This window comes from Aulonocara stuartgranti, assembly GCF_965226115.1.
Source record: "Aulonocara stuartgranti genome assembly, chromosome: 22".
In the NCBI taxonomy this organism is placed as follows: Eukaryota; Metazoa; Chordata; class Actinopteri; order Cichliformes; family Cichlidae; genus Aulonocara; species Aulonocara stuartgranti.
Genome location: NC_138957.1, coordinates 37,165,648 through 37,184,987, shown reverse-complemented (window position 1 = coordinate 37,184,987; position 19,340 = coordinate 37,165,648). Strand labels below are relative to the sequence as shown.

Below are 19,340 nucleotides of genomic sequence, written 5' to 3'. Positions count from 1 at the left end.
GTCTGGTCAACTATCATTGGTATCATAATGTCATGTACACTGAAGTGGACTCACAGTCAGGGGAATCACAGTCAGCCTTTATTTACAGTGACTTCACTAAAAACATGCGTCATACAAATGTGGAAATAGAAGCTGTGCTCCAGGGAGAAGCAGACATGCAGCATCAACGCTCAGGCAGGACCATCCCAGTCAGGACCATCCCAGTCAGGACCATCCCAGTCAGGAGGGGAATCCTGGGAAGCTCTGCACAGAGGGAGGAGAAACAACATTAGAGTAAAGAGACGAGCAAACACTCATCAGAGCCAAGGCTTCACCAACGACGTCTTCCCCGGATCGGCACGCTGACAGCAGCTGCTACCTGGAGGAGCGCTGCTGACGAGCTCACAGGTGCTGCTTCAGCGTTTTAATTTTACACAACAATAAAACACCAAAAGAAAATGAAGATTTTCCATAGAATAAATATCTTTAGCGTTTCACTCTGTCAGCACAGGCAGAATACACTGGGCTTTGAAATGGTGCAAAAGGATATAAAATGAGGTCATTTTCTATATTTATGACAGAGCAGAAGCAGCAAAGGGTGCGTGTGGTGTAGGTGGGTCATCACTGAGTCCCACTGATGACTGACATGATACCAACCTGGCTTCAAGCATCTAAAATATAAAACATGTTTAGATTGATCTTCTTTATAATTCCAGATATCCTGCTTCGTGTATCTGATGTCTTCAGTTTGTGTCCACAATGTACAGAGTAGCAAAAACACAGAAACATGAAAGGATGAGTGTGTCCAAACTTTCCTTGTTTCTTGGCTCCACATGAAGCTCTCTTTGCTTTGCAGTCGATGAGAGGAGTTTATAAAAACACAAACATAAATACTGAGACGTTGTTGCATCTGGTACATTTTCAAAGATATTCACAGATTTAAACTGTCAGTGATTCATAAGCAAAAGTGAGACGAGTGTGTAAGGATCATATAAATGACTTCACAGTTCAGTGGTTTTCTCTTGGTTGCAGCACTCAGACTCATCAATAACTGCTCGTGTTGTTTGTCCTGAATTTGATTTGCTCAAAAACTGAAACAGCTGTTAAACAAGAGAGATTATTAACAAGGAGAAAGAGAGCAAGTTTCTCCTGTTTTGGCTTCCTGTTAAATCCAGAATTCAAAATCCTGCTCCTCACATACAAGGTCTTAAATAATCAGGCCCCATCTTATCTTAATGACCTTGTAGTACCATATCACCCTATTAGAGCACTTCGCTCTCGCTCTGCAGGCCTACTTGTTGTTCCTAGAGTATTTAAAAGTAGAATGGGAGGCAGAGCCTTCAGTTTTCAGGCCCCTCTTCTGTGGAACCAGCTTCCAGTTTGGATTCAGGAGACAGACACTATCTCTACTTTCAAGATTAGGCTTCAAACTTTCCTTTTTGCTAAAGCATATAGTTAGGGCTGGACCAGGTGACCCTGAATCCTCCCTTAGTTATGCTGCAATAGACGTAGGCTGCCGGGGATTCCCATGATGCACTGGGTGTTTCTTCTTCACTCTCTATGTGTTAAAGAATATATTAAAAAAAATAAAATCCATTTTTTCCTTGTGATCTTATGTTTTGTTCAATTTAATCTTTTACTATTTATAAACCCTCCAGTGTCTGTTTTCATGAACAGCAGCATCAAACCAATAACTCCACATTTACCTGCAGGGCTGTCAGCATGTTGATGCAGGCGCTGCTCCTGAGAAAGAACACAGAATTAATTATTACGATTAACTATCAGCAGGAATAATTTAACCAGTTTATTTCTTCCTGGAATCTGTTACTCAGACTGTGAGTGTAACAGAAGAAAGGATGAAAGTTTAGATCAGCTCAGCTGCTTCACTCTCACCATTTCTAACATGAAGTTCTGCTCCAGCTGGTGTCTCATCACAGACGTGGAGCTGTTCATCAGTCCCTGCAGACAGATCAGAGTCAGCTCCTCCTTAAAGACAGTGAAACATGCTGCCTGTTGTGATGTCATGCTGGAAACAAGATTCAGAGCTGTTAGCTGAACCGTGCTAGCCCAGGTGGCTAATGTGTTAGCAGTTAGCAGACAGAGTGAAGGCAGGAAAGTAAACCAGACTTCAGCTGAACATGAAATAAAGATGTGAGACTGATCAGGACAAAGCGTCTAAACAAATACATAAGTCAGCTAAACCACAGCACCTCCTTTTACTTTACTCACCTCGTCTTTTGGACTTTTGTCTCCAAATAAAGTAAATGATGACGAGAACAAGGCTGCAGACGAAGACCACAAGGGCTCGGATCCCCAAGTCAAACAGGTGACGGCTGGCTGGAAAAGCAAAAGAATAATTATCTGATACAATTATTAAACAAACATGATCGACTCTACATACTATTTATTAAAATCATAAACCCTGCTCCAAAAACTTAAAGGAACACTTCAGAGTCTAGCATCAGGCCAGATGTTGATGCACAGCTAGGCAGCAGCTGTACTTAGAGGAGCAACAATGAGACGACCTCCAACACAGGAGCAGTTTTACAGCTGAAAGTCTCAGACATCGTTTCCTCCTCTTCTTTTCTGTCTGTGTTTTCACCAGTTTGACATCCAGCTAAGGTCAGTGTCTCTACTGGTAGCACTGGGTGATACTGGACCCTCCACAGGTTGCACAGGTAGTCCAGCTTCTCCAGCTGTGGCACATTGAATACGTGCCACAGCTGGAAGCTTTGCTGTGTCTCGAGGCGTCTTTGAATTCAGCCTCTGTAGGTTTATAATGTTCATGTCCATCCAACGATGTGGCATCCTTCCATTGCTAACACGTCCTCGCTCATATTATAGATATGCAGCAATAGTTTTTCCCATTGAGATCAGACACGTTTTCAAAGTCTTCCTTTAAGTTTCTTCAACAGTGTTTTTTTAATGTAATTCAGAACAGCTGAGCTTGTCTTCCAGAGCATCATGCCTCAAACACACACGTCATTTATACTGTAAACAGCAGAGCTGATGTAAGTTTGACTGAGAATTATTTAAACCTGTGAAGCTGACTGATGTCTTTGTTGGAGTCATACCTGACGGGGCAGATGTCACTGCAGGCTGATGAGTAACTGTTGTAGTTGTTGTTGCTGCGGTTGTTTCATGATCTTGAGAATACAACAGAGAATATAATTTCATAAAGTGAAAATGAGAAAGACTGACAGAATTACACATGTGTATTTTAGCCAAATATGTACCATAAATAAATAAAATGCATGTTTTCAAAAAAATACAATTTCTATAAATAAGAAACAAAAACATTTGATAATATCTTGAGATTTGGAAACGATGACTGGGTACTGGATTTGTTAAAAGTGCCGTGTTATACAGGAGCAAACGCAGTGACGTCATCGACAGCACTGATCAAACTCGAGGGTCTAAACTAAACTCATCCTGCTCTCTGCCATCACCAGTGTGTGAATGACTGAATGTAGTGTAAAGCACTTTGGGGTCCTTAGGGACTGAGTAAAGCGCTGTACAAATACAGACCATTTACCATTATTATGTAGCTGCTGGTTATTTGATGTTTGCAGATAAATGTTGTTGTAAAAGTGTTTAAAATATGTTTGCATGTCACCTGTAACAGAGATGGATTTTAAACAGAAAATAGAAAAACATGATGTTACCTGATGGGATCACTGTCAGCTCCACAGCTGCTTCATGGTCACAGAAGTATCTGCCAGAGTCTGAGGGAGCAGCTCTGAGGACGATCAGAACCCCGTCAGCCTGTGAACTGTATCGTTTCTGTGGATCATTGATGTGTTTTGTAGTTTTGTCTCCATCAGCTGTAAGTATGTCAGCTCTGCTTCCTCCACTCTCTCTGCTCCACCTCACTCCACCCTCCACAGAGTGAGGACAGCGCAGAGTGACCTGCGTCCCCTCCTTAACTCCTTCATGGGTCAAACCTGCAAAAACAAACAGAGTTTTTCAGAATTACAGCTCAGACTGAGAAATCCATAAACCTTCAGATGCTGTGGACACATGTTAACTTATCTGTGTGTGATGGGCTGTAAAAATGTCACAAAGCTGAAAACGATTATTTGCGCTTAGTTACACAGATGAAGAGTAATCAATCACATTGAAGACTTTTCACAGCATATTAGTTTATTTTACTCAAGCTTGATAATTAGAATAATGCTTTGCTCACTTAAAATAAATGAAATAATAACTTTCTACTAAAGTTGTTTATGTTGTTTTCCACCTTTTCCTTAACCAGACCCTGCAGGGTTAACCTGAGTGTCCCAGTTTGTTTAACCAGGAGGATCCCAGGCCTGATTATTGTTGATGTATTACAAATATTCTGGTTTTATTGTTATTTGCTTCATTCTGAGTAAATAAATATCCATGTAATATAGTTCAAAGTTAGCGTCGTGTTCATACATGTTAAAAATGCCTGTAAATCAAATGAGCTCAGTGACAATTACTGTTTGTTTGAATCAATTTATTAATAACATAAAACCTTTAAACTGATGCAACACATAACAATGTCACAAATATATTCAACTAAATAAATTTCTTCATTTTGGAACTAATCTTTCTAGAGGTGAACACAGTCGGTCCATCCTCTCCCTGCTCTCCTCTCCTCAGCCTCTCTTTGCTGCCTCGTGTCCTCTCTGATCAGGTCTAGCAGCTCATCATCTCTTTCCCTCCCTGTCGTAGGTGGCTGACACGCTTCGCCATCGCTGTCGTTTAACTCACCCACTGCTGTGCTTGGCCCTGGAGTGTCCTCAGGCAGAGAGGACACTAGGACAGAGGCCTAATGGAAGGCATCTGTCCTGTCAGGGGTGATCAAGGAAACACACGGGAAGACAGCAGGAACCAATCAGACACAGCGAGACAGGGCAAGCAAAAGTGAACACAATGCACACGAGACAAGGACTATCAAAATAAAACAGGAAGTAGCTCTGTGTGGTTTTTGTTCAGGGGAAACACGGAAACAGAACGGACGGAGCAGAAAAAGGAGAAACACAGAGAGGAAATGGATTAAGGTGAGGAAGAGAGAGAGGAAAACAACCATGGAGACAAGACTGACTTCCACAGGAAGCACAGAGGGAAGTGAACAACCTGATCAGCAAACTCAAAAGCACCAGAGGACTAAACTAGGAAGCACAAATCTCATAAAGCTCTCTAAGAAAACAGCAACGATTCAGAAGTGCACAAACACAAAACACTGGGCCAACGAGCCACAACCACCACCTGCTGATCGCCAATCAGGAAACACTAATTTCCTGATTGGAGGTTGAACTGTCGTATGAAGCACTCAGTCTTTTCTAACGTTTTATAGTCCGAACAAAATGGCTTCGTTCATCTGTAAAATAACTGAGGGATAATTTTATGACAGATTTACAGTCAGTGAGATAAAAACTGTGACACGTCGCACACTTTGAGCTGCGGTCACACCTTTATCCAAGCACACAGTCTCACACTGAACTTCACAGCTTTTATTATCTGAGTCTCATATGTAAACTATGAATATGTAAATGTGAATAGAGTGAAAGAGTCTCACCTGCAGCGACATTAGAGCCCAGAGTGCAGGCCAACAGGCAGCAGAAGATGTTCACCTTCATCCTCACACAGTGCGAAGTGTCTGAACAGTTCCTGTGTGATCTGAGAGCAGGAACTCGGCCTCTGTGAACACGTCTGTTCTTCCTCCTGCTGCTCGTAACCACACAGCCTGCCTTACAAACACAAACTTGTTTGTGGGTAACAGGTAACAGATGCTCTTTTTATAGTCTATGAACATGTTTCAATGTTAACATTTAAATGGGGACATTTTTATGTTGTCGCTGACTGGAAACAGATACTCTGTCTTACTTACTCTGCAGACAGATCAACAAGCGTAAGGACTGACGACTCACAGAGGAGGCAAAGTGGTATCAGCTGGAAACTTGTGGTTTTAACCTGAGCTGCAGGAAGAACAAATACACACGGAAACCAAAGGATATTAATAACATGACAAGAAGCCATTTACACGTCACAACACGGAGTCCACTGAGTTCAGTGGAAGTGAGTATTTTTAAAGCTGTGTGTCAGAAACCACACTGATCAGTCACTCATTCAGATATTGATGAAGAAGCACTGGCAGCTAAAATCCTCTTCATCAGTTCTTCACTGAGAGCACCAGATCCATGAGGCTGGGCTCTACCACACCAGGTGAGACCCCAGGTGCAGGCTGTGTAAAGAGGCCACATAACAGCAGGCTGAAGGGTGTGTCTCGTCCCTTTACTGTGTCTGCTGTAACTGAGTGGATGTCTTGTTGTTGTGACGCAGTGTGAAGATGAGTTCCAAGACTCAGGACTGCTGTGGTGGGGGCACCTGCTCACCCCCTCCCTCAGAACAACACATCACTCACGTAGGCATCTCGATGGAGGGTTGTGGGCTTCGTAGGTCACAGTCGGTAGGGCCATTCACGTAGCCGTGCTGGCTGTAATGCGGCGACCTGGCCCTCTTTTTAATTACACTTTACTCATGATCTGCTTTTATGAGGCTTACAGTGCTGGTGCTGAAGAACAGAGCAGAGTGTAAAGATGTCTGAAGTTTAGGAGCAGGGATCCACCTGCCTCAGGCGAGCGTCTGGAGGAGCCTAACCTCAAAGATGAAGATCTGCATAGTTACATATATCCAAATCCCTCTGAAAAACAAACACTTATGATTTAACCAACAACGCTTTTATTTATTTAATCCAGGTAAAAAGTCTCATTGACTTCTCTGTTCTCAGAGGCCGGGTCTCTGTTGGCATTCTCATTAGAATTACTTTGAGTAAACCTCCCAAACATGTAATCACCAATAATGGTTCATAAAAACATTCATTTGATGTCATTTAACATGATTAAAAAAGTCGCTCTGATGATGAATTCCACTGTAGAAACAGGCTCTAAAAACAATTTCATGACATTTTATTGCCTTAATTTCCTAAATGAATGTATTTACAGTCTTACAGCACACACACATCTGTACTGTCAACATGTTAAAAACATCAGAGCAACATTTCACCTGATGACAGCGTTCAGGACTGTTTGCTTTTTTTGTATTCATGTTTTCAGATTGTATTACGACTAACAGTAACACACACAGCTTTTCACAATAATTCAGAATAATCTCGACATATGCATGTTACATGTTCCCATGAACATCTGTGCTGTGCAGACTGTTCCTGACAGCAGGACATTCAGGTGAAGCTACACCGGTCCGGCCTGGTTCTTGGGTTTCTCCAGTAAGACATACGTGTTGTTGACGGGCTGTGAAGAACCTGTGGATCATAAACATCATCAGTCTGAGTGGGTTGTGTGTAACAAACACAGCTGTGCAGGTTTGGCGTGTTCACCATGAGTTTGTGTAAAATGAGGTGCTGAGTGGCAGCTCAGGTGTTACCGGTCGTGTTTCCAGTCCGTGGCAGCTCAGCGATGGTGTCGTATGTGGCATCACTGTGGTCTGATCCTCCTGTTAAAATGTTTATCAAATAGTCTTCATCAGATCCAAGTAACAGTCCAGTTTTAAGCTGTTACACACAACAAATCAACATTTTCAGCTTTAGAAGACACCAGATCCAAAAGTTTGATCACACAAAATAATTTTGGGTTATCCAAAAATAACTCACGTGTGGCTCTTTTAGTACCCGTCCAAATCAGAAGCAAGAATTAAAGTTACCTTTATTATTTCCAGCATGGAAAGTGGAAGCAGTCAAGGAATGTGGAAAATCTGTAAATGAAATATTTTGATTAGATGCAGCATGAAGGTGGAAGGAGATGAAGTGTCAGCAGAAGGTTTGCTTAGATCATGTGACTGTGAATGTTCAGTGCAGCACAGGTGTTACTGGTGTCGTTTCCAGTCTGTGGCAGCTCAGCGATGGTGTCGTATGTGGCATCACTGTGGTTTGATCCTCCTGTCAACAACAAGTCTCAGTAAGAGTTTGCATCATTTTTACTTGTGTTCATATTCACAGTGTTCAGTGACATGATGAGTAAAAAGAATTTGTGTGTGGACTTAGCCAAAAAATACGTGTGAAACTCTGCACTCAAGTTTCAAGTTACAAGTACGAATTTTGACCCTGTTTTTCTTCCTTTCATCTGATTGGCCAATGTCATGTCAATCACAAATGTAACTATCCAATCAGAGAACAGATGGGTTTGGCTGTCGGAGCGGCGCTTTTTTGAACTGCAGGTCCTTCAAACTGTCACAGCTGCTTCACTCTCACCATTTATAAGATGAAGTTCTGCTCCAGCTGGTATCTCATCATAGACGTGGAGCTGTTCGTCAGTCCCTGCAGACAGATCAGAGTCAGCTCCTGCTTTAAAGTTTAAAACACTCTGCCTGTGATGACGTCAAGCTGTGACAGCATTATTAACAATCTTTTAGCTGTTAGACCTCCTCGACGTGTAGAGCCCCAAGAGAGCGCTCAGATCCTCTAACCAGCTGCTCTTAGTGCAACAAAGGCCCCGACGGTGACCGAGGTGACCGAGCTTTTGCAATTGCCGCACCCAAACTCTGGAATAATCTTCCTGTCGATGTCCGCATGTCAGATTCCATTCAATCGTTTAAATCACGCTTAAAAACTCACCTGTTCCATCGAGCTTCTGAAACAAATTGGCTTGGACTTCCAGCTGGTCTGCATCTGTGCCGTGCAACTGTAACTATAACTGCTTTTAATGGTTTTTAACTGTTTTTGTTGCCTTTGTTGTAATCTGCTTTGCTACCTCGTGTTTGATGGACACTGTCCTTTTTAAATGTGCTATAATAATAAATATTGATTGATTGATTGATTGATTGATTGATTGATTGATTGATTGATTGGTTTAGCTAATGACACTGATCTAGAATTTGATAAACCTGCTCTTATCTTAAAAGTACCAAAACACAGTGTGACTGCAGCTGTGAGCAAATGCTTTACTTTGACAGGCTGATGAACAGAAGAGGACACATGTCACACAGATGTCAGCATTTACAGCAGCACCTCTGCTCATAATTGTACGTGTGGACTGAAAAAGCCTTTTCTGGTCCTGTAATCTATGCTGTTCCAACGGTGGATGTTCATGATATTCAATAACCCTGTGAGCTAAAAGCCCAGGCTTCACTCTGCTCTGAAACACTCTTATTCACAGGAGGCTGACCAGTAAGAACGGCTTGTTTCACACAGAGCATGAAGTGAGCAGCTGCAGACGGGCAGTCATCCGAAACTACTCAGTCCAGGAATCCAGCAGTCTGAGGGGGCACCGCTAAACTGTGATGTGTCCTGACCTGTTACCTACAGGTCGTGACTCAAAAGTGAGGCTGAGATTAAACTTTCTAAAAATCTAATTTATGAGATTAAATAAATTGTGTGAATGGAATCAAGGCAGAGCTGAAAAGAAGCAGGAAAATAGAAAAAACAAGGAACACCAAGAAAAGAAAAGCATCAAAACTGAGTCACATTTTAAAGTTTTACAGTGTCGAGTGTTGGAGGCAGACTGCTCCAAAGTGCAGAACCACCACAGCAAAGGCCCAGTCTCCTCTGCTTCGACCAGCATCAGAGATGTGTTAGGACAGTGGTGTTACGTCAGGACAGGCAAATCTAAGAACAGACATGAATGAAAAAACAAACCAAAGCGATCTCTCCTCTCAGAGCTCCTTGGTTTGTACATACATCCTTTGAATTACTGCCATCTTGTGGCCACAGCTGGCTACTGTCACTAAAAGCTGCACTTATTTCAGACTCGTAGCAAAGTGTGTCAGAGGGCGTCTGTCTGTCCTGCTCACACTGAATGAAGCTGCAGCTTTTCCCGTGTGCACATTTACATTGTGTTTAAACTGCTGTGACTTTAACAGTAAACTGATGGGAGAGCAGCATGAGAGGCAAGCTGCTGCTTCACTGTTCTGAGGTCAGTTACTACCTGCACCAGCTAGCATTAGCTGATTGCTGTGTGTAATGTAGGACCTTAAACAGAATATAAAGTATTTAAGATGTACTTAATATTCTGGGGTAATAAAGTAGGTATTTATTCAACTGTGGCAGTACTTAGATTTTACAATTCTTCAGCCAGGAAGGAGTGCAGTATGTTTTAATCTTATTGAATTTATCTTGTTAAATAGGTAAACAGTGGAGGAGGATCCTTTGTTTGCATGTGTAATTGGGGTTGGGGTGGTGGGGGGCATCGCTTCTGCTTGCCTGTCTGTAAAAGTCGATCCTAAAACGTACTGGAAGCCATAACGGGGGAAGTATGGTCTCGTTTACGTGTGCCTGTCAGACGTCGAGCTTCTTCTTTCTGAATAAGTTACAGAAGACAAAGCAGAGCCCGGCTGATGCCATTTGTTATTACATGAATCTCATTCCATAGCAGACCAGCTGGGATGCAGCACCCAGCGGGTGCAGACAACACTGTGGTGGGAAGCTGCCGTGAATGTCATAGAAGTTGGTAACAGAGGTCAGATACAACCTGAATCCACTGGTGGAGAGGTTCAAAGGAGATCCTGAATAAAACCGAAGACAGTCCATCGAAGAAGGAACGAGGAACAGCTGTTAGGAAGTCACTACATAGTTTTTAAACCTCACTGATACGTCTCCTGTGACCTTTCTGATTTCTTCAAAAGAACCGAGTGAAGGAAGCTAAACTGGACCACAGCAGATATGTGAGAATGATGCGACTAACATGTCTAAACCAATGAATAAGTCATGTAAACCACAGATTCTGGTCATGTTTCTCTTTACTCACCTCGTCTGCTGGACCTGCATCTCCACATGAAGCAGGCAGTGATGAGGATGAAGATGGAGAGAAGAAGAAGACCAGTTCCTATCAGGAAACTCTGCACTGGAAAAGCTGGACAAGGTCAGAGTGATGAACACGGATCATGCATCACATACATGGACTCTCTGTAATATTTAATATATAAACACATCAGACCTCACTCTAAAGGTCATTTATGCTACAGGCCAGAAGAGATGAACATGTTTACATTTAAATCTGTTCAACTGCACTCGTTAGATTCTTTGATGCAATCATACCTGATGGAGCATCGGGGGGTGATGCAGGTGTTACTGATGCTGTATGAGTTGTAGCAGTAGGTGGTGTTTTTGTTGTTGTTGTCTTATTATCTTAAGTACAGAAAAAAGAAAATGTAGATACATAAAAAATAACAGCTTAAAAATCAACGATTGAACTTTAAATATACGAGTTGGTTACAAACAAACTCCACATACAAACAAAGTAAAAAACTGAACTGAAGAATTTCACATAACATCTTGTGATTTGTGAACAATGATTGGATGCTGTCTGACTGATGCTGATTAATGTCACGCGGTGAAGCTGACATGTTTTAACTTTGTGTTTTTAAGCATTTGTGCATGAGTTGCTGTGTTTCATCGTTTTTAATCTTTAATAATGTACAGTGTTTTATTCGTACAGTTTCATTGCATGCTTTTATTGTATATATTGTTGACGTGTTGCCGGAAGACTTCCAGGCATGCCAGTTAAGACTGTGACCAATCAGGGTTTGCCTTGGCCACCGTAGGCCAATAAGAGGACCTGGCGGGGCAGATGAAGGGGGCTAGAGGTAGAGCATGAGAGACTGCAGCAGCGACATGGCGGGATAGCCAGTGGTCGGCGACTGTTGCAGAGAGCGGCAGAAAACAGAGGAAACTCTACAAAAACATTTCTGTGTTACCCTAAAGCAGATGACTCGTAATCTGGAGAGGAAATGGCGTGTCACAAATCTAGAGGATCATCATTTAGCCTGGAGAAATAGTTTGCTGCTTTATAAGAAAGCCCTCCGCAAAGCCAGAACATCTTACTATCCATCACTGATTGAAGAAAATAAGAACAACCCCAGGTTTCTCTTCAGCTCTGTAGCCAGGCTGACAAACAGTCAGAGCTCTGTTGAGCCAACCATCCCTTTAACGTTAACTAGTAATGACTTCATGAACTTCTTCACAAATAAAATTTTTAACATTAGAGAAAAAATTACCAGTAATCATCCCACAGATGTAATATTATCTACAGCTACTCTTAGTACCATTGATGTTAAGTTAGACTCTTTTTCTCTAATTGATCTTTCTGAGTTAACTTCAATAATTACTTCCTCCAAACCATCAACGTGTCTTTTAGACCCCATTCCTACAAAACTGCTCAAAGAAGTCCTGCCATTAATTAATGCTTCAATCTTAAATATGATCAACCTATCTCTAATGATCGGCTATGTACCACAGGCCTTCAAGCTGGCTGTAGTTAAACCTTTACTCAAAAAGCATCTCTAGACCCAGCAGTCTTAGCTAATTATAGGCCAATCTCCAACCTTCCTTTATATCAAACATCCTTGAAAGAGTAGTTGTCAAACAGCTAACAGATCATCTGCAGAGGTTTATTTAAAGAGTTTCAGTCAGGTTTCAGAGCTCATCACAGCACAGAAACAGCTTTAGTGAAGGTTACAAATGATCTTCTTATGGCCTCTGACAGTGGACTCATCTCTGTGCTTGTCCTGCTAGACCTCAGTGCAGCGTTCGATACTGTCGACCATAATATCCTATTAGAGCGATTAGAACATGCTGTAGGTATTACAGGTACTGCGCTGCAGTGGTTTGTATCATATCTATCTGATAGACTCCAGTTTGTGCATGTAAATGGAGAGTCCTCTTCACACACTGAGGTTAATTATGGAGTTCCACAGGGTTCAGTGCTAGGACCAATTCTGTTTACATTATACATGCTTCCCTTAGGCAGCATCATTAGAAGACATAGCATACATTTACACTGCTATGCAGATGACACCCAGCTCTATCTGTCCATGAAGCCAGATAACACACACCAATGAGTTAAACTGCAGGAATGTCTTAAAGACATAAAGACCTGGATGGCCGCTAACTTTCTGCTTCTTAATCCAGATCAAACTGAGGTTATTGTACTCGGCCCTGAAAATCTTAGAAATATGGTATCTAAGCAGATTCTTACTCTGGATGGCATTACCTTGGCCTCCAGTAACACTGTGAGGAACCTTGGAGTCATTTTTGACCAGGACATGTCCTTCAACGCACATATTAAACAAATATGTAAGACTGCTTTCTTCCATTTGTGCAACATCTCTAAAGTTAGAAATATCCTGTCTCAGAGTGACGCTGAAAAACTAGTTCATGCATTTATTACTTCCAGGCTGGACGACTGTAATTCATTATTATCAGGAAGTCCTAAAAACTCCCTGAAAAGCCTTCAGCTGATCCAAAATGCTGCAGCAAGAGTCCTGACAGGGACTAGAAAGAGAGAGCAGATTTCTCCTGTTTTGGCTTCCTGTTAAATCCAGAATTCAAAATCCTGCTCCTCACATACAAGGTCTTAAATAATCAGGCCCCATCTTATCTTAATGACCTTGTAGTACCATATCACCCTATTAGAGCACTTCGCTCTCGCTCTGCAGGCCTACTTGTTGTTCCTAGAGTATTTAAAAGTAGAATGGGAGGCAGAGCCTTCAGTTTTCAGGCCCCTCTTCTGTGGAACCAGCTTCCAGTTTGGATTCAGGAGACAGACACTATCTCTACTTTCAAGATTAGGCTTCAAACTTTCCTTTTTGCTAAAGCATATAGTTAGGGCTGGACCAGGGGACCCTGAATCCTCCCTTAGTTATGCTGCAATAGACGTAGGCTGCCGGGGGATTCCCATGATGCATTGAGTTTTTCCTTTCCAGTCACCTTTCTCACTCACTATGTATTAACAGACCTCTCTGCATTGAATCATATCTGTTATTAATCTCTGTCTCTCTTCCACAGCATGTCTTTTATCCTGTCTTCCTTCTCTCACCCCAACCAATCACAGCAGATGGCCCCGCCCCTCCCTGAGCCTGGTTCTGCCGGAGGTTTCTTCCTGTTAAAAGGGAGTTTTTCCTTCCCACTGTTGCCAAAGTGCTTGCTCATAGGGGGTCATATGATTGTTGGGTTTTTCTCTGTATCTATGAAGCGCCTTGAGGCGACTTTTGTTGTGGTTTGGCGCTATATAAATAAAATTGAATTGAATTGAATTGGAGCATCGGGGGGTGATGCAGGTGTTACTGATGCTTTATGAGTTGTTGCAGTAGTTGTTGTTGTTGTAGTAGGTGGTGGTGGTGTGGTAGTTGTTGTTGTTGTTGTCTTATTATCTTTAATAATGTCCAGTGTTTTATTCGTACAGTTTCATTGCATGCTTTTATTGTATATATTGTTGACGTGTTGCCGGAAGACTTCCAGGCATGCCAGTTAAGACTGTGACCAATCAGGGTTCGCCCTTGGCCACCGTAGGCCAATAAGAGGACCTGGCGGGGCAGATGAAGGGGGCTAGAGGTAGAGCATGAGAGACTGCAGCAGCGACACGGCGGGATAGCCGGTGGTCGGCGACTGTTGTGGAGAGCGGCAGAAAACAGAGGAAACTCTACAAAAACATTTCTGTGTTACTTTTGGGTTCATGTGTCTCACCTCTGTCAGATCTCTGTCCTTTGGTCACATTCAGATAAGCAGCTGGTTCTCCATCACAGTAGTACAGTCCAGAGTCAGCAGGCTCAGCTTCTCTTATACGTAATGTTGTGTCCTCCGTGGAAACAGAAATCCTTCCTTCATTTATTTCTCCAGAGTCTCGTCTCCACGTGGGAACAGCTGATCCTCCAACATCATGAGAACAGTTCAGAGTGATGCTGCTCCTCTCTGCAACACTCACTATTGTTGTTCCTGTGAAGAATTCATGACATTTATCATTAAAGTGATTCTTTCCAACGTGCTGATTGGTTTAAAGGTGGACGTCAACAGGAAAGAGGAGGACAGGGAGCACAGAGAGGGCTGCAGCCGACAGCGTTCATTGTTTTCACTGTTTCACTGCATCCATTTCTATTTATCTGTTTCCATCAAACTGGAGCTCAGGCAGCAACAACAGCACAGACAGACACGAGTCCACACAGTATATCTGCGCACTGCCCCCTGGTGGCAGCACACAGCTACTACAGGCTGTGTGAAGCTGGCCCGAGCCGCCACTTCAAACAGGAAGTCTGCGCTCTGACTTGATAACTCGGTGATGATACCTAGTGATGGGTACCAGTTCTGACATAAACGGTAGTAACCGGACCGAAAAGCAGCGCACATTTCGGTGCTTTATTTTTTTTTTCCTGAGATGTGATACACTTTAGATTCTAGCCAATCATTTTACGTTTCCGAGGATAGTAGGCGGGTCCAGGTACGTGCGTTCTTTTAGAGCAGAGCTATAGATTAAATGTCCAAGGCGAAGCGGTCAAAAGTCTGGCTGTACATCACAGCAAAAGATGCAAACTCAGCAGCAACAAGTGCTTTAAGCTGATACTGTGATACTGTCAAAGGAGGTAACACCTCGAATCCGATGAAACACCTGGCGACACATAGCGGTTTTTTTTGTTTTTTTTTTAAAGCCGAGAAATGCGCCGTATGATAGCTTGCTGCGAGACCTCACACCGAGCACATCTACTGCGGGTGTGGTGCCTGTTATCTGACCCGGAGTTAGCAACATCCCCCAAGAACCCGAAGAGGAGAGTCCTGGCCCCTAGCCCTGCCAGTGTAGCCGAAATGATGAGGATGATGATGCAGCAGCCGTTCTTCTCTGCGTGAGTAGCTTAATGTTGTTCGTGTGTAATTTACGTTGAGTAGGCTAACCACGTTATTACATTAATGCATGTAAGGTGAACTAGCAAACATCATCATAGCTACATGTGGCTGTCTTCTTGTTTGATGGCAGATACTCCCTTCACCCTGGCCAAAAAGGCTAAAATGACCAAAGAAAAAGTGGAAAACAGTTAAACATGAGAGGTTTTTGGACAAAGTTTGTGTTTTTTTCCATTGTTTAAGCTTCCAGCCAAGAGTGATGCCATATATGCCCCATAGCTGCAGAAAAGGCTAACATTGTTATCTTTTTACAAAAAAACAGTTAAACATGAGAGGTTTTTGGACAAAGTTTGGGTTTTCCATTGTTTAAGCACCGGCACCGTTTCAAACGTACCGGTTTGGCACCAGTATTGGATAAAACCTAAACGATACCCATCCCTAATGATACCGGTTATCTCTGCTAGGGTTTTAGGTTTCTGATGTTGAAGACAGAATGACATCATCAACATAAAGTCGGTCACTGCACAAAAACCCAAAAATGCTTCAGTGTGATCATGGTAAATAGCCTGTATTTATATAGCGCTTTACTAGTCCCTAAGGACCCCAAAGCGCTTTACACATCCAGTCATCCACCCATTCACACACTGGTGATGGCAGCTACATTGTAGCCACAGCCACCCTGGGGCGCACTGACAGAGGCGAGGCTGCCGGACACTGGCGCCACCGGGCCCTCTGACCACCACCAGTAGGCAACGGGTGAAGTGACTTGCCCAAGGACACAACGACCGAGACTGTCCAAGCCGGGGCTCGAACCGGCAACCTTCAGATTACAAGACGAACTCCCAACTCTTGCGCCACGAATCATCATATCAGCTGAAGTTCAGATACACTGTGGTTTGAGTTTACAGAGAGCAGAGATAAGACTTTATCTCTGCTCTGGCTGTAGCTCAGGTGGCAGAGCAGGTCAGCCACTAATCAAAAGGTCGGTGGTTCGATCCCAGGCTGCCTCCTTGGGGAAGATACTAACCCCATGTTTGCCTACTGGTGGTGGTCAGAGGGCCCGGTGGTGCCAGTGTCCGGCAGCCTCGCCTCTGTCAGTGCGCCCCAGGGTGGCTGTGGCTACAATGTAGCTGCCATCACCAGTGTGTGAATGACTGAATGTAGTCCTTAGGGACGGAGTAAAGCGCTGTACAAATACAGACCATTTACCATTATTATGTAGCTGCTGGTTATTTATCTGATGTTTGCAGATAAATGTTGTTGTAAAAGTGTTTAAAATATGTTTGCATGTCACCAGTAACAGAGATGGATTTTAAACAGAAAATAGAAAAACATGATGTTACCTGATGGGATCACTGTCAGCTCCACAGCTGCTTCATGGTTACAGAAGTATCTGCCAGAGTCTGAGGGAGCAGCTCTGAGGACGATCAGAGACCTGTCAGCCAGTGAACTGTATCGTTTCTGTGGATCATTGATGTGTTTTGTAGTTTTGTCTCCATCAGCTGTAAGTATGTCAGCTCTGCTTCCTCCACTCTCTCTGCTCCACCTCACTCCACCCTCCACAGAGTGAGGACAGGGCAGAGTGACCTGCGTCCCCTCCTTAACTCCTTCATGGGTCAAACCTGCAAAAACAAACAGTTTTCAGAATCACATAAACCTTCAGATGCTGTGGACACACGGTAACATCACACGTCTAGACTGACATTAACTGGAGCGTTCCTTAATGCTTTGATCCCAAAGTTTCATGAAGTTAAACTTTGTTACATGATCAGTGAAGGAAGAATTTCAAAGCTGCCAATCATCCAAGATTCATATACAGAACTAAAAATCACCAACCAGGCCGATATCTGACAGAGTAACAGCACAAGCATGATTTCTGTCCACTGTGGTCAGACTGTCTGTAATAATGAAGCTTCTTTGAAGGATGTGAGAGTGGAAATGGAGCGGCACCGACATGTCACTCAGCTGTTTTAGTACTGATGTTTCATGATCGCAGCTTCAATCAGGAAACACTAATTTCCTGATTGGAGGTTGAACTGTCGTATGAAGCACTCAGTCTTTTCTAACGTTTTATAGTCCGAACAAAATGGCTTCGTTCATCTGTAAAATAACTGAGGGATAATTTTATGACAGATTTACAGTCAGTGAGATAAAAACTGTGACACGACACGTCGCACACTTTGAGCTGCGGTCACACCTTTATCCAAGCACACAGTCTCACACTGAACTTCACAGCTTTTATTATCTGAGTCTCATATGTAAACTATAAATATGTAAATGTGAATAGAGTGAAAGAGTCTCACCTGCAGCGACATTAGAGCCCAGAGTGCAGGCCAACAGGCAGCAGAAGATGTTCACCTTCATCCTCACACAGTGCGAAGTGTCTGAACAGTTCCTGTGTGATCTGAGAGCAGGAACTGAACACGTCTGTTCTTCCTCCTGCTGCTCGTAACCACACAGCTTTACAACCACAGACACAAACTTGTTTGTGGGTAAGAGGTAACAGATGCTCCTTTTATAGTCTATGAACATGTTTCAATGTTACCATTTAAATGGGGACATTTTTATGTTGTTGTTGACTGGAAACAGATACTCGTTAAAACCAGCGCCTTAAATCATTATGGACCCAAATCACAGACTGTATATAAAAGATGGGGAAGTTTGAAGAAGCCCTTGTGGTTTCAAACTCTTTAAAACCGCATTATTTATATCAGCCACCAGGGGGCGACTCCTGTGAAGCGTATGGGGACCCCAGTAAACGCTTTACACATAACTTTAGTGTTTCTATGAATAACTTTTAATCCAATTCAGTTTATATGGAACCAATTCAGAACAACTGCTTCAGCAGGCTTCGTAAAAGAAAGACGCAGAGAAAACTTCAAGCATCAGATTCAAGTCTGTTTCATTTGTGATGAAGCAGCTACGCTCCATCTTAGGACTGACAAGCATTTAGTCAACGTGACTGCAGCGCAGCTTGATTGCACCGATCACAGTAGAAGCAGCCATGTCCATCATTCATATACAGTCTATGTGACTCTGGACACAAGCTAGAGGAAACGGTAAATGCACCAGAGTAAATGCACACACACACACACACACACACACACACAGCAGGAACATTAATATGCACGAATGTTTGCTTCCACTTCCTGCTGACGATGGACCTGATAACTATTCTTTCTTCAACATGAGCAGCAGCTCATCAGAAACTCTGTCTCTAGACTCCACAGTCCTGACGTCCTGCTTCTTTAATGTTTGAACGCGATATGACTTTGCGTTTATAGCGCCTCCATTTCCTCCCGTGTCCCACCGTACTTCCTGTTTTATTTTGTTAGTTTCCTGCAGTGCATTCTCATCTTCATGCTGCTTTGTCAGATGCATGTCACAATTATGCTAATTGTTTGGTGCTCGTGGATCAGCAGCCGCTGTGAGATAACTGCTTCAGTTTATAGACACACTGCGTAAAGCCTGGCACGCATGCCTGTGCACGCCCACAGTGGGTAGCTGTGGGTGAGCCGTAGGGCCGTGTGTGAGCAAACCCCCAAACGCGCCCTCACAGGGTCGACAGCAAGTACCCTAGCTTTTGCAAGCTCCACATTAGTTTTACTCTGCAGGACCCCGTCATCGTCTCTGGCTCACCCACAGTGGGTTTGCTGAGAGGAAACACATATAACACAAAGGGTTTTTGTAGAAGAGTACATGTTTGACTCCCCTGGTTTGAGTGTGCAAGGAAACAGAAGTCCCTTTCTGCTAATATCAAGAAGCACAATTGGTG

The 19,340-nt window shown here is 43.1% G+C and overlaps 1 protein-coding gene across 7 annotated transcripts; it reads right to left on the bottom strand.

The window, feature by feature from the left end:
• Positions 1 to 208: 208 nt before the first annotated feature.
• LOC309698594 (uncharacterized protein) lies at positions 209 to 17,966 on the bottom strand. 7 transcript variants are annotated; one of them, XM_082521133.1, is made up of 10 exons: positions 17,869 to 17,966; positions 16,909 to 17,187; positions 14,420 to 14,668; positions 10,994 to 11,083; positions 10,704 to 10,808; positions 8,213 to 8,278; positions 7,823 to 7,900; positions 7,666 to 7,716; positions 7,390 to 7,458; positions 6,671 to 7,267 (listed from the first exon to the last, which is right to left on the bottom strand). In XM_082521133.1, exons 1-10 carry the CDS (start codon positions 17,927 to 17,929, stop codon positions 7,197 to 7,199), a joined length of 1,119 nt encoding a protein of 372 aa, XP_082377259.1. In that variant the 5' UTR covers positions 17,930 to 17,966; the 3' UTR covers positions 6,671 to 7,196. The 7 variants fall into 7 exon arrangements, with proteins under 7 accessions (XP_082377265.1, XP_082377262.1, XP_082377263.1 ...); XM_082521134.1 differs by having other exon boundaries at positions 7,832 to 7,900; XM_082521135.1 differs by having other exon boundaries at positions 10,704 to 10,799.
• Between the last annotated feature and the right edge of the window lie 1,374 nt (positions 17,967 to 19,340).

What these genes read in the sequence shown, in the direction of transcription:
- LOC309698594 (XM_082521133.1), bottom strand. Translation starts at nt 17,929, where the DNA reads ATGAAGGTGAACATCTTCTGCTGCCTGTTGGCCTGCACTCTGGGCTCT. An exon ending in GCTGACAGTGATCCCATCAG is followed by an intron (nt 14,669 to 16,908) that starts GTAACATCATGT and finishes AATTCTTCACAG; the next exon opens with GAACAACAATAGTGAGTGTT. An exon ending in ACCCCCCGATGCTCCATCAG is followed by an intron (nt 10,809 to 10,993) that starts GTATGATTGCAT and finishes GACCTTGTCCAG; the next exon opens with CTTTTCCAGTGCAGAGTTTC.